This window comes from Puma concolor, chromosome A2, assembly GCF_028749965.1.
Source record: "Puma concolor isolate L17-30 chromosome A2, mPumCon1.1.hap2, whole genome shotgun sequence".
In the NCBI taxonomy this organism is placed as follows: Eukaryota; Metazoa; Chordata; class Mammalia; order Carnivora; family Felidae; genus Puma; species Puma concolor.
Window position 1 is genome coordinate 5,846,557 of NC_141668.1, and position 13,232 is coordinate 5,859,788.

At 45.7% G+C, this 13,232-nt stretch overlaps 1 protein-coding gene and 2 long non-coding RNA genes across 3 annotated transcripts in view; all 3 read left to right on the forward strand.

The window, feature by feature from the left end:
- RHEB (Ras homolog, mTORC1 binding) overlaps positions 1–13,232 on the forward strand; it is a 44,239-nt gene that overhangs the window by 10,550 nt on the left and 20,457 nt on the right. Inside the window, exon 2 of the mRNA XM_086685991.1 lies at positions 12,063–12,134. Within this exon, the coding sequence (XP_086542117.1) occupies positions 12,063–12,134 (72 nt within the window). The remainder of the gene's footprint in view (positions 1–12,062; positions 12,135–13,232) is intronic.
- LOC147582936 (uncharacterized) lies at positions 63–5,817 on the forward strand. Its single transcript, XR_015243838.1, has 2 exons — positions 63–848; positions 949–5,817. It is a non-coding gene; the product is annotated as an uncharacterized LOC147582936 (long non-coding RNA).
- Positions 6,923–9,565, forward strand: LOC147582937 (uncharacterized). The gene is made up of 2 exons (XR_015243841.1): positions 6,923–7,130; positions 7,165–9,565. It is a non-coding gene; the product is annotated as an uncharacterized LOC147582937 (long non-coding RNA).

Genomic DNA, 13,232 nt, shown 5'->3' on the forward strand with positions numbered 1-13,232 from the left:
CGTGGCTTACACTGCTCCACCAGGCAGGGGTGCTGAGGATTCGTGTCCATCTACAGGGACATTCCTTGCTTTGGGGGGGGGGGGTGGGTAGGGGAGTTGCACTCCGTCTCTAGACCTTTTCATCCTGCATAATTGCTATCCAAATGCGTAAATGTGGTATGAAATGTTTTCTTCATCTGGCCATGTTTCTGGATGACTGTTACCTGAAAAAACTGGACCGTATACAAAATGGACATATCTGCCATTTCTTAAACCTTTGTGGAAGTCTTCCTGGTAGGCAGCTAAGTTTATATACAAGTAGGATGTTCCTGTATCCTGTTTTTTTTTTTTAATATTTATTTATTTTGGGGGAGAGCGCGAGAGAGGGACAGAGGATCCGAAGCGGGCTCTGCACTTACAGGCTGACAGCAGAGAGCCTGATGCGGGGCTCGAACTCACAAACCACGAGATCATGACCTGAGCCGAAGTCGGCCGCTCAACTGACTAAGCCACCCAGGTGCCCCGGATGTTCCTGTATCTTTAAACCGTCGCGTAGAGCAGCGTTGCCGACAGAAATACAATGCAAGTCATAGAGGGAATTTTAAATGTTCCAGTAACCACATTAAACAAGTAAAAAGAAACAGGTGAAATAATTTCAGTGTATGTTTAACTTATTAGCCCAATGTGTCCAAAATATCATTTCAATATATATTGCATATTTTTGGTATTGTTACCTTTTATCCTAAGCTTTCGAAATTCTGTATGTTTTACACTGTGTATGACATGTCTCAGGACTAACCACGTTTCAGATGTTCGTCATCCACACATAGGGCTGCTGACCCCCCGCGGTTGGACAGCCTGGTGTGTATGTATGTATATATATATATATATATATATGTATATATATGCGTGTATATATATATATGCATATATATATATGCATATATATATATATATATATATATGTAGCAAGGAATGGATGGGTGGTCTTAAATGGGTCATTGTAGATTCTTGAAGAACTTTTGAAAACACAATTTTTTTAAGTTTATTTTATTTCCTTATTTTGAGAGACAGAGAGAGCTTGAGCGGAGAGAGGCAGAGAGAGAACCCCAAGCAGGCTGCGTGGGGCTCGAACTTTCAAACCATGAGATCATGACCTGAGCTGAAATCAAGAGTCAGACGCTTAACCGGCTTAGCCACCCAGGCACCCCGAAGAAATAGCTTTCATAAACAACCATCTGCGCTCACCGATGAATGTCTTATTTCATTTTGCTAATTTTTTGTTATTGCTAGTTTTGATGAATCTTAAAACTACATGCTCTTCGGTATGTTAAAAATTGTGTTCTAATTTGGGAATCTATCTCCTGTTTGCTTTTCTCTAGCTCTTTTCCGCCCTGAACCCCAGCCTTCTCCCCAGGTTTGGCTACAAATGTGGAAAAATTCATTCTTCCTTGTTGCCAAGCGTTATCAGGTCTATCCCCTCGCCTTCCTGCGAGTCTGTATCTCTAAATCAGTCCACGGGAGATGAATCTCCTATTTTAAAACTCTTCAGGGAGCCCTCTCCATGGCCTTTCTTGGCAGAATTTTGTTTTTCTTTTAGTTTAATAACTCTGACAGTTAATAAAGTTCTTCATTTACGTAGCTCCAGTGTTCATGTTTCCACATAAACTTCTTGTATTCTCCGCAGTGGAAGCATCTGGAAGCATCATGCTTGGCAGGAGTGAGCACCCGGGAAGTATTTGAATGAGTAATAATTTTATGAACCACTTTTGCTTGGTTATTCTGTCTTGTCTTTGTCGTAATAATAATTGCGCCTTCATTTTTTTTCTCACCTAGCATCTATTTTTAAAAAATTGGGAAGGGGGTGTGAAAGACTGAGAAGGTGTCAGCCCTGGTTAACTCACAGGAACAGAGGAGATAATTCATAAGACAGTGTTTTACAAATTCTTAAAACAGTGTCTGGCTTGTAGTTTCTGGTGAACGGTTACATTTTGGATTATCTGCATCCCATGCCTTCCTGGGAGTCTGTGATGGAGGTGTGGACGTAGGTGTGCCTGTTAGAATCACAGCGAACACCGAAGAAGTCTTTACGCGCCCCCTTCTAAAATCAGAAGGTATGCGTAGTTTTTGAAAAGGCTTCCTTGGTGACCTTGACGTTCATGCCTATCACCCCAGCCCCTCAAAAAAGCAGCAGCAGCCTGTTGACAGAACCACACATTTTGTACCGAAGTGGGTGTGGTACTTCAGGGGGGCACGTAACTGGCATTGTGTACCACGTAAGGAGCACGTTCCTGAACCTTCCTACGGTTCGTTGTTATTCTGGCCCTTTTGATAATGACCCATTCAGGGTTCAGTGTGCAGTCCATTTATAACCCCAGGCGAGTCTGCGGGTCTTTGCTGCCGCCTGCAAACCTCGTCTTTTCGCTGATGCCCCTCCTGTTGGTGGTTCGCAGAGAAACACCTTCCTGAGACCCCTGTCCTGTCCCTGTGGCACTCTTGAACCAGCCAAATGCTGCAGAGACGGTGACGTGCCGGTGGCAGGCTTTACTCATTAGCAAGTCAGAACCTTCTGCTCCCGCGTCCTCCGGAGCTGCAAGTAACATGTGGACGTGGCAGGGGGAAGGCCCGGCTCTCCCAGCTGAGTCTAGCCCCCAGCCACCAAGGAATGACTGCCGGACCAGCCCTGCGCTGGGATGCTGAGCCCATCCTTGATTGTGGAATCCGAGAACAGAGGACCTGGTTGCTGGCAGTAGCCACGAAATTTTGGGGTGGTTTGTTACACGGCAGCGGATGACCGAACAGTTGGGGGTTTCCTGCTTTAGGGGTGTGTGTGTATTTTTATACTTCTTGAATTCTTTATCGTGCTATTTTTTTAAGATTTTGATTTTTTTTAGGAGTCTGGTCTTGTGGGTTTTTTTAATGTTTGTTTATTTTTAAGAGATGGAGAGACAGAGCAGGGAAGGGGCAGAAGGAGAGAGGGAGATACAGAATCTGAAGCGGATTTTCCTCCCAAGCTGATTTAGTCGTTAACTGATTTAGCAGTTAATAGTATTATTACTAATAGCGACATTTATTGAGGATTTACTAACATTCCAGGTATTCTACGTGTATTTTCATTTATCTGTAAGGTAGGTACTGTTAACCATTTGACACATAAGCGAATGGACTCAGGAAAACTGCCTACAGTGACATAGCTAACAATCACCATCCTATTCTGCATAGTAAAAAAATAGTAAACTTCTTCCCCCCACACACATTTTTTTTAAGTTTGTTTATTTTTGAGAGAGAAGAGAATACGTGCATGTGCAGGGGAGGGATGGGAAGAGAGAATCCCGAGCAGGCTCCAGACTGTCAGCGCAGAGCCTGATGCGGGGGTTCAAACCCACGAACTGTGGGATCATGACGTGAGCCGAAGTTGGGTGCTTAACCAACAGAGCCACCCAGGCACCCCGTGGCTTCCGCTTTTTTATACTTTTTTAAAAATCAAGTTTTATTGATGTATAACTTGCATATATTAAAGTACGCATTTTAAGTGTAAAGTTAGATGAGTTTTGATAGATTTATTCACCTGTGCGACCATGACTCCAAAAGACAGAACAGAACCTTTGTGTCATCCCCAAACCTTCCTTCATGCCCCATCCCCACTCCCAGGCAAGCACTGATCTGCTTCCCATCACCGCGGATTAGTTTTTCTTTGTTCTAAAATTTTATATAAATAGAATCCCACAATGCATACTCTTTTTGTCTGGCTTCTCTCAGAAAGCGTGATGGTTTTGAGATTCATCCGGTCGTCATGTGTGTAAGTAGTTCCGGTTTATTGCTGAGTACTATCCCATTGAATGGCCGTGCCCTCATCTGTCTCTCCTGTCACCCGTTGGTTGGTTCCAGTATTTACTAATAAAGCCGCGGTAAGCATTTGCTGCGTCTTTGTGCACATGCGGTCATTTTTCTTTGGTAAATACCTAGGAATGGTGTTGCACGAACCACGTATTTCTTAAGTGTGTAACGTTGTGGGAAACTCCCAAACTCTTCCCCGGTGCCGTTTGTGCCATTTCCCACTTGTACCAGCAACAAATTAAGAGTTCCGTCCTCACCGAGGCTTGGTATCGTGGATCTTCGTAACTTTTGCCCTGCTAATAACGAAGGTGGTGGGTCGCGGTTTTATTTGAATTTTCCCCGTGGCTAATGATGTTGAGCATCTTTCCGTTTACCTGTTGGTATGGTAATTCATACGTCTTCTGTGATTTGCCTCTTCCCGTCTCTTGCCTATGCTGTTGGGTTCCTTTTGAGTTATTTTGAATACACACAGAAAGTAGCTCAGCGGTCAGGTCACTGGGAGCTGGGGAGGGGACAGGGGAGTGGAAGTGACGGCTCACAGGCATGGGGGTTCTTTCTGGGGGGATGAAAATGTCCCAGAGTTGGTTGTGGTGACAGCTGCCCAGCCCTGTCAGTGTACTAAAAATGTAATCGTGCTCTTTAAAGAGAAGACTTCTATAGTACGTGAATTCTATCTTAATAAAGTTCTTTAAAAAACGAAAGGAAAAACAGGTGTATTCGTGTCCTTTAAGGAAGCACCCCAAATGGTGGGTTGGGGGTGGAGCAACAGAAATGTATTTCTGTCACAGCTCTGGGGTCAGAAGTCTGAAATCAAGGTGTCGCAAGGATCTGTTCCAGGCCGGTCTCCCTGGCTTGTACGTATTGACATGTTTCCGAGGCACCGTTAACAAACCTCATGGCATGGAGTAAAGCAGTAGAGACCCTACTAGTGTGTTTACAGCTGCTTCAGGAGGAGGAGGATCTGGATGAGACTGGGAGGGAATGGGATCCAGAGCACAAGTGGCCAGGAGAGCATTCGTGGGAGGAAGAGGTGGTCACAGCAGGTGACCGCTGAGGTTAGACACCACTTCACGCGCATAGCTGTGTCCCAGGACCTGCCTCATATTAGATGTCCTTTAAATGCGTATGATCAGAGCTGCTGGGAGGAACTAGAGGATTTGGGGACATCCCAGAGGCTGGCGGAGAAAGGTGACTTAGGGTGATCCAGATGTGAATTTGTTTCCTGACGACAGTGGTTCTCAGGCTTGGGTGCCCCGTCGAATGGGGGCGGGGCTTGTTAATACTTCCAGTAGGTCTGGTTGGGACTTAAGAATTTGCCGTTGTGATAGGTGACCCTGGGATGCTGCCGGGACCACATTTTCACCACTTCAACAGGAGGAAAGGGGGCCGTGGGACAGCACAGGGGAAAGGTGCAAAGACCGTGGCTTGAGGATGGTCGTTAACCCACAGGGTTGCGGAATTTTTCTGCAGCTGAGCTCCACAGGCTCACCAAGGGCAAATGATCAGATTAAGATCAGAGGGTTTTTCAGGGGCCCGGGGAAAGGAAATTGGAGGGGGTTGACAAGAAAGGAGTGGGCAGTGATTTATCTTGGGGCTTAAAGTGATAGGCAAGGAAATGAAACATGGTGGAGATTGGAGATTGAGGATGTGATCACGTAGAGTGGTAGATTTCTGACCTTTCTGATTACAGCCTGCACTAAGAAAGAGTTTACATTGGGACGTCATAAATGTTTGTATGACTGAAAGAAAAGTTTCATCACTTTATTACAGGCAATCCACTCTGGTGTACTCTCTCTTTAAAAACAATCTGGGGGTGCCTGGGGCCTCAGTCAGTTAAGCGTCCGGCTTTGGCTCAGGTCATGATCTCGTGGTTCAGGAGTTCGAGCCCCACATCGGGCTCTGCGCTGACAGCTCAGAGCCCGGAGCCTGCTTCGGATTCTGTGTCTCTTTTTTTCTCTCCCCCTCCCCTGCTCTCTCTCCCCCCCCCTCTCTCTCTCTCTCTCTCTCTCTCTCTCTCAAAAATAAACATTGGGGTGCCTGGCTGGCTTAGTCGATTAAGCGTCCAACTTCGGCTCAGGTCATGATCTCACGGTCCGTGAGTTCGAGCCCCACGTCGGGCTCTGTGCTGACAGCTCAGAGCCTGGAGCCTGCTTCGGATTCTGTGTCTCCCTCTCTCTCTCTCTCCCTCCCCCACTTGAACTCTGTCTCTCATAAACATTTTATATAAATAAATAAACATTAAAAAAATTTTTTTAATTAAAAAAAAAAACACAGTCTGGTCACAGTTCAGTATATTGACTTCATCACCTGGTGGGTTTCAACCCCCTGGTTTGAAAACTTTACTTCCGGAGATGTGCTCGATAGAAGTCAGAGAGTGAGAGCCGGGAGAACGCCCTGCTTGTGATTGGTACATGGGAGGTGCAGGTGTTAGAAGTGGAGTCGTCTGGGAGGGGTGACCAGCCAGGGTCTGGTGCTGGGCTCACAAGGTGGCTCTCTGAAGCGACACAGATGATTATTGGTGGCAATACAGTGAAGCTTTGAAGCTAAAGTGTTAGCTTATCTACATGGACATCAGGTCGCATAAGGTGAGGTTAGGAATTTCAGGTGAAAATGAAAGCAGTCCTCGGGGATGGGTTGTGTCCCAGATACATCACACTGCTCTCCGTGGACCCTGCGCCAAACGACTTGACAGACTAGTTGGTAGATGGAACCTTCTCCTCCCCGTTATGTCCCGATGAACAAGTAATGTGCCAGCTGTTCCGGAGAATGCTGGCTGGGGAGAGGGGGAAGTAATCCAAAAGTAGGGTTTTGTTGTGGTTTTTTTTTTTTTTTTTTTAGGAGAACAATCATGAAAACGAGTTCAAAATTAACCTGAAAGCTCTTAAAATGTTTTGTGCACAGCGCTTATTTTGCAGTAATCACAAGTGTGAGAGATTCAGTCAGCAACAGTGCAGGTGTATCTTCCGTGGGGAAAATACCGGGTGAACAAAGTTACCGTGCCCCGTTATCCTTGGCGAGAAACACATAAATGCTGGGTTTACCCTTAAGAAAAAAAATTTTTTTTAATGTTTATTTATTTTTGAGAGAGAGAGAGAACGTGGGGGGGGGAGGGCGACGGTCAGAGGGAGAGGGAGACAGAATTCGAATCAAGGATGTGGGAAGTCGTTGGACGCTTGACCGACAGAACCACCCGGGCACCACAAGAAGAAACTTTTTAAAAATGATTTGTAGGATTTGGGGCGGGGGGTACCTGGCAGCTCAGTCACTTAAACATCCAGTTCTTGATTTCGGCTCAGGTCATGATCTCACGGTTTGTGGGATTGAGCCCCACATCGGGCTCTGCGCTAGACAGTGTGGAGCCTGCTTGGGGTGTTCTTTCTCTCTCTCTCTCTCTCTCTCTCTCTCTGCCCTTCCCCCTCCCCCGTGCTCTCTCTATAAATAAGTAAACTTAAAAAAAATCGAAAATCTGTAGGATTTTTAAAGTTAAGGGGGGTTTTAGTCTAGCCAAAGAGTATTTGGAAGTTAATTGTGGAAGATGGGGATATTTTGTTTTCAAACCTTTTTAGTACTACGTTATGTCATAAAATGAGTGATCTGCGCCCCTCTGTGCGTTAATAACACACATCTGCGTATGTGGTGCCTTTTATTTTCTTTCAGATCGCTCATGTGTTTTCATACAACATTTCTCCAGAGAGTTGATCTGGAATTTGAGGGTCTTCTCAGATCGTACAAATTTATGAGCCTACTGAGAGCACGATTGTTGCTGAAACGTCTTCAGGAAGTAACTAGTGTTTCAGAATCTGAATTTGATAAATGTAAAGGCCACAGTAAATTTATGACGTTATAATGAAGGGAAAATGTTAAAGGTGATCAAGAATATCACTTGTGGAGGCGCCTGGGTGGCTCAGGCGGTTAAGCGGCCCACTTCGGCTTAGGTCGTGATTTCTCGCAGTTTGTGAGCTCGAGCCCCACATCCGGCTCTGTGCTGACCCCTCAGAGCTTGGGGCCTGTTTCAGATTCTGTGTCTTCCCCTCCCTTGCTCTTGCTCTATCTCTCACATTCTCTCGCACTCTCGCTCTTGCTCTCAAAAATAAACATTAAAAAAAACTTTTGTGTTTAAAAAGAGTATCATTTGTGGATCAGCAATGCCTTTTGTAGCTGCAAACTGCTCTAGAGGACGAGGAGGTCCCTGAAAGCCAGAAATTGCTGGAAGCGAGGCTAAGGACGTTATGAAAAGTGGGATGTGTTTACTAACATTAATATAAAGGTCTCAACACTGGCTGCCTAATAATGCGACTTTTTATTTTTTTTTTAATTTTTTTTTTTAACGTTTATCTTTATTTTTGAGACAGAGAAAGACCGAGCATAAGCGGGGGAGGGGCAGAGAGAGGGAGACACAGAATCAGAAGCAGGCTCCAGGCTCTGAGCCGCCAGCACACAGCCCGATGCGAGGCTTGAACTCCTCAACTGCGAGATCACGACCCGAGCTGAAGTCGGACGCCCAACCGACCGAGCCACCCAGGAGCCCCGTAATTCGACTTTTTAAGGGAAACGGCAGAAAAACCCGCTGTGTCCTATCAGCAGACGTGGTCTTCCTGTCCCTTCTTCATTTAAATAATTAATCACCTCCCCCTAGGGGAGAGTGCAGAGGAGGAGAGACCCCAGGGGAGGCCAGAGTCCTCCTGCCTCTGCTAATGGATGGTTCCCTTCTCCCAGGACCAGGCAGATGCAAGAAAGCCAGTTGGCTCCCTAAAGACCGGGGCTTTAAATTCGGGTGTCCCAGTTACTTGCCAAGACGAGAGTTTGCTGTGTCAACCCGCACTGTGATTTGCGTTGGACTCCACTGTCTGCCTTTCGCCAGAATGATTATCTGTGTTTTCAAGTGCAGTGTTAATTTAGCCTTTTGTATAATTCACGCCCTTCATGACATATGTGAGAAACTCCTCTTTGGACGCGCGCCAGGAATTGTATTTTTAAAACGTGGGCCGCTGGTTTATGTAATACTCCGTCGTTGCACTTAATGTCATGCTGTCTTGTTAAACGTGTGTCTTCTTGAATTTCTTAAGTTTCCTGGGATAACTTCCGAGGCTCTGCTCTCTGCCCCTTCACGCCTGCAAGTGAGGCCCTTGAAGCTTGCCTGGCACCACTCTGAGCTGTGTTTCCGTGTTTCCTGCCTCCTCTCGGAGGGGCTCATCATGGGTGTCATGGGCAACCCCTTTCTTCCACTGTTCTTAACCCGGTTCTACTTGGGAAAAGGTGTAAAAATCCTCTGAAGCCCTTGTAACTCTTGCCCATTTATCTTTAAGAAAAATTACATTGTGCTTCCTTCCTTCTTTCCATTTACAAGCCAAAACCCTCCCTTAGCCTACCTAGGGGTGTCAGAGTGCCCACCGGAGGGCCCAGAAGTCCCCTTAGAAGCCCTAAAGAAGTTTCTTTCTCTCTTTCCTTTCCAATTAAATGTCTTTTGCTTGAAGCAGTAGCATTCAGTATAAATAAGAATTTTCCTACTCCTTTAAATTTTTTCAGTTTGGCTGACTTAGTAGACTTTTTTCTCTTGCTGTTTCCTTACGTAAAATAGGTTTGCTGTCTGTTAACTTAAATGCTCTTTATGAACTAGCTTCGATAACATGCTTTCTTTTGAACACAGTCCCTTTGAGACGTGTGGGCTCCTGGATGACCCCGTATTCCACATAGCACAGGCAGGCTCGTGGTTCGATACCAAAATAAATACTAAATAACTGTTTCTTAATTCCTGTTGAACTGTCTTTCCTTGCCTTGGGTATAAAATTGAGATCTTTTATAACATCCAGAATGCGTGAGAGTGCCCTTTGTACACCTAAGTTTTAATCTCATTCATTCGTTCCAAAACCTGAGCGTCTGCTGTACCCCTCAGTCACCATACTGGTCTCCGGAGGCTAATGAGCGAAGACAGTGTCCGATAACGTCAAGCACTACGGAGAAAAAGCAGGATGGCTGTGATAGAGTGACCCTTAAGGAGTGGGTGCCACCTTAGATGGGGTGGTCTTAGCAGAGGCATCTCTGAAGAAGGGCCATTGAGCTCCCAAAGTAATGACAAAAGTGAGTCGTGTGCAGAGAATGCTAGAACAGAGGGACAGAGGGGGATGTGCCAAATGGGCCTGGGAGGGTCTGGGGAGAGGCAGCAGAGAGGTTGGGGGGGTTGGGGGAGGGTAGACGGAGCAGGGCCCGGCCTGGTTGGGATTTGGGAGCTTACTCTTTTTTTAATTTTTAATGTTTACTTTATTCTTGACAGAGGGAGAGCTAGGAAGCAAGCAGGGGAGGGGCAGAGAGAGAGATGGGGACAGAAGATCCAAAGCGGGCTCTGTGCTGACAGCAGAGAACCCAGTGCAGGGCTCGAACTCATGAACTGTGAGATCATGACCTGAGCCAAAGTCAGCCGCTTAACCGACTGCTGAGCCACCCAGGTGCCCCAGGAAATTTATTCTAATTGAAATGAGGATTTAAAGCAGGGAGGTAACTTTTAATTGTCAAAAGCTCTTGTAGGCTGCTTCTGTAGACAATGATTTCGGGTTTTAATAATTCTAGAAACACTTTGAACTGTGTGTTTAACTGCCCGTGAGGAGTAAAATAGTCCTGCCAACTTGGGGGTTTTCTAGTTGTCTCCCCGCAGCTCCCACTTGTAAACCAGTTTATTAATTCATTAATTTCTAAGTATGGGGGGGGGGGTGCTGCCTGTATTATGAAAACGTGCCAACTGAAACCCCTCAGAAGCAGAAGGCTCCTGGTGCAAACCTCTCTCCCTGAAGGTCTTTTGAGATAAAAGTCCAGTGAGATGCAGCGAACATGTAGAGCGTGTGTGTAAAGTTAATAGGGAGCGCCTGGCTGGCTCAATCTGAAGAGCATGCTATTCTTGACCTCGGGGTTGTAGGTTCAAGTCCCACACTGGGTGTAGAGATTAGTTAAAAAATTAAATCTTACCCAAAAAACACTAGTGCTCTGGGAGACGTACGAGAGAAGAAAGTGTTTGGGGTGAAATTTGGGGGGGGGGGACCACTTACATCATTTCCTGGACTGTTCTCACACTATCTTTACAGAGTGCCCCGTTCTGAAGTCCAGCAGGTGAAATTTTAGGCATCAAATAGTTGAGAACTTAAGCCCCCGGCTCTTGATTGGTTAGCACATAGGCTCAATTATGAGAAAGTGATTTTATTATAAAGTCCAGAACATTTCTTCATTATTTTGTGTGTGCCAGACATCACTAGGCTTTTGAGACTGAATGGTTCAGGCAGGATTTCTGCCTTCGAGGAGTTTTTTAAAGACTTCTTTTACATGTCTCACATTACCCTCTTTAAAAGCTGTACCTGGAGGGGTGCCTGGGTGGCTCAGTCAGTTGAGCGTCCGACTTCGGCTCAGGTCATGATCTCACAGTCTGTGAGTTCAAGCCCCGCGTCAGGCTCTGTGCTGATGGCTCAGAGCCTGGAATGTGCTTCAGATTCTGTGTCTCCCTCTCTCGCTGTCCCTCCCCCGCTCATGCTCGCTCGCGCACTCGCTCTCTCCCTCTCTCTCTCTCTCTCTCTCTGGCAAGATAAATAAACGTTAAAAAAAAAAATTAGGGGCACCTGGGTGGCTCCATCAGTTAAGTGTCCGACTTCAGCTCGGGTCATGATCTCATGGTCTGTGAGTTCGAGCCCCGCGTCGGGCTCTGGGCTGACAGCTCAGAGCTTGGAGCCTGCTTCGGATTCTGTGTCTCCCTCTCTCTCTGACCCTCCCCCATTCATGCTCTGTCTCTGTCTCAAAAATAAATAAACGTTAAAAAGAAAAAATTAAAAGCTGTACCTGGTAACATTTCTAACAGCCACATAGGAAAGAGCCCAAAGAAACAAATCCTGTCTTAATAATTTCTGTATTAAAATTAATACCCACATTTCAGGGACACCAGAGGAAATTAGCTTAGTTTAGAGCTTATTGCAGAGTTTACCTTTAACAGAATATGTGAAACGTTTGCTGGTCAGTAATATTTGTTAACGTCACAAAAGTGTTTTAATTCATTATAGCTTAATTGGTTAAATTCCTCTCCTAGAAAGCAGATTCTTGAAATTTTATTTCCTTTTTGAAATTGCCCAAAGGCTTATTTAAAGGCAGGTGTTCTGATCCCAGTACTTTTCCGTTTCTTCATCTTGTTAGAGTGGGGTTTTTTTGTAAAATAGTAGAATTTTTTTTTTACCTTAATATGCAAATACATACTGAGCTTTTGCTCTCTTTTATAGGGAAATCCTCATTGACGATTCAGTTTGTTGAAGGCCAATTTGTTGACTCCTACGACCCAACCATAGAAAACAGTAAGTATTGTTTTCAAGGGTTTATAAACTGAGAAGCCTGCATTCTACATACAAACAGCCATTGTGTACTTCTGGAGGCTTTGATTGCAGGGGTTATTGGGGTAAACCTATAGATTTCCAACGGGGGTCCAGAAAAGCTTCCAGAAGTTTGACCCGCTTCACACTGAATGGATTTTTTACTCAGTATCCAAATCCCTCCATCGAGAAATTGTTATTCAGTTCCATAGGAATCCAGTCCTACAGTGAACCTCCTGTCCCAGACTCTGCTTCAGGAAAACAAGAAGAGAGCACACAATCTCCGCACCCTCCCCCCCCCCTTCTTCTCAACAGTAGCCCTTTTTAAGGATTCCAAGCTTGAAAAGGAAGGATGAAAACACTCTAGTTCCTTTGTACCTTACTCTTACACGGAATCACCAGCCCTCCCGGCCCCCTCCCCCGCAGCCCCCCAACCCCTTCCAGTCATGAACACTTGAAAGTCAAGGCTGTGGAGTAGTGAGCGATTCTGGGATGGAGAGAGCAGTTGCAGCATGAAAACAAAGTTGGTTCTAAAGCCTGTAGGCATTTCTGGCCACGCGCAGAGAAAAGCCCCAAAGACCGGGACCAACCACAACCTTCATTTACCTTGTCCGGTTTCACTCCATGGTTTCAGAATCTTCTTGAAGGATTCTAGGACCATGAGAGAGGTCTTGATTCTAGAGTCATGGAGGAAAATCTAAAGCACTTCATGCAGAGAAGCTGATTTATCGGAAGCTGCTCGTTTCGGGCGATCTTAAAACCCTAAGTAGGCCCTAGAACTAGTCTTCTGAGATTCTTGGCACCTGGGCTTCCCCAGGATTTGTCACCAGGAACACACACATTTAAACATGGGATTCATCAAACCCTGATGGGCGCATTAGACATGAAGCCAACTTAACGGTCAGGTTCGTGAACTAGATTCATAGATCTCATCTGCCCGGCGCTCGCGAGAGAGATTTCCAAAGAGGCTTACGATGGGAGTTGACAGACTATGGCTTGTAGGCCAGAAAGACCCACTGCCTTTTTGTACAGCCCATGAGCAAAGAATGGTTTTTACTTTTTTTTTTTTTTTTCGGTTTTTAC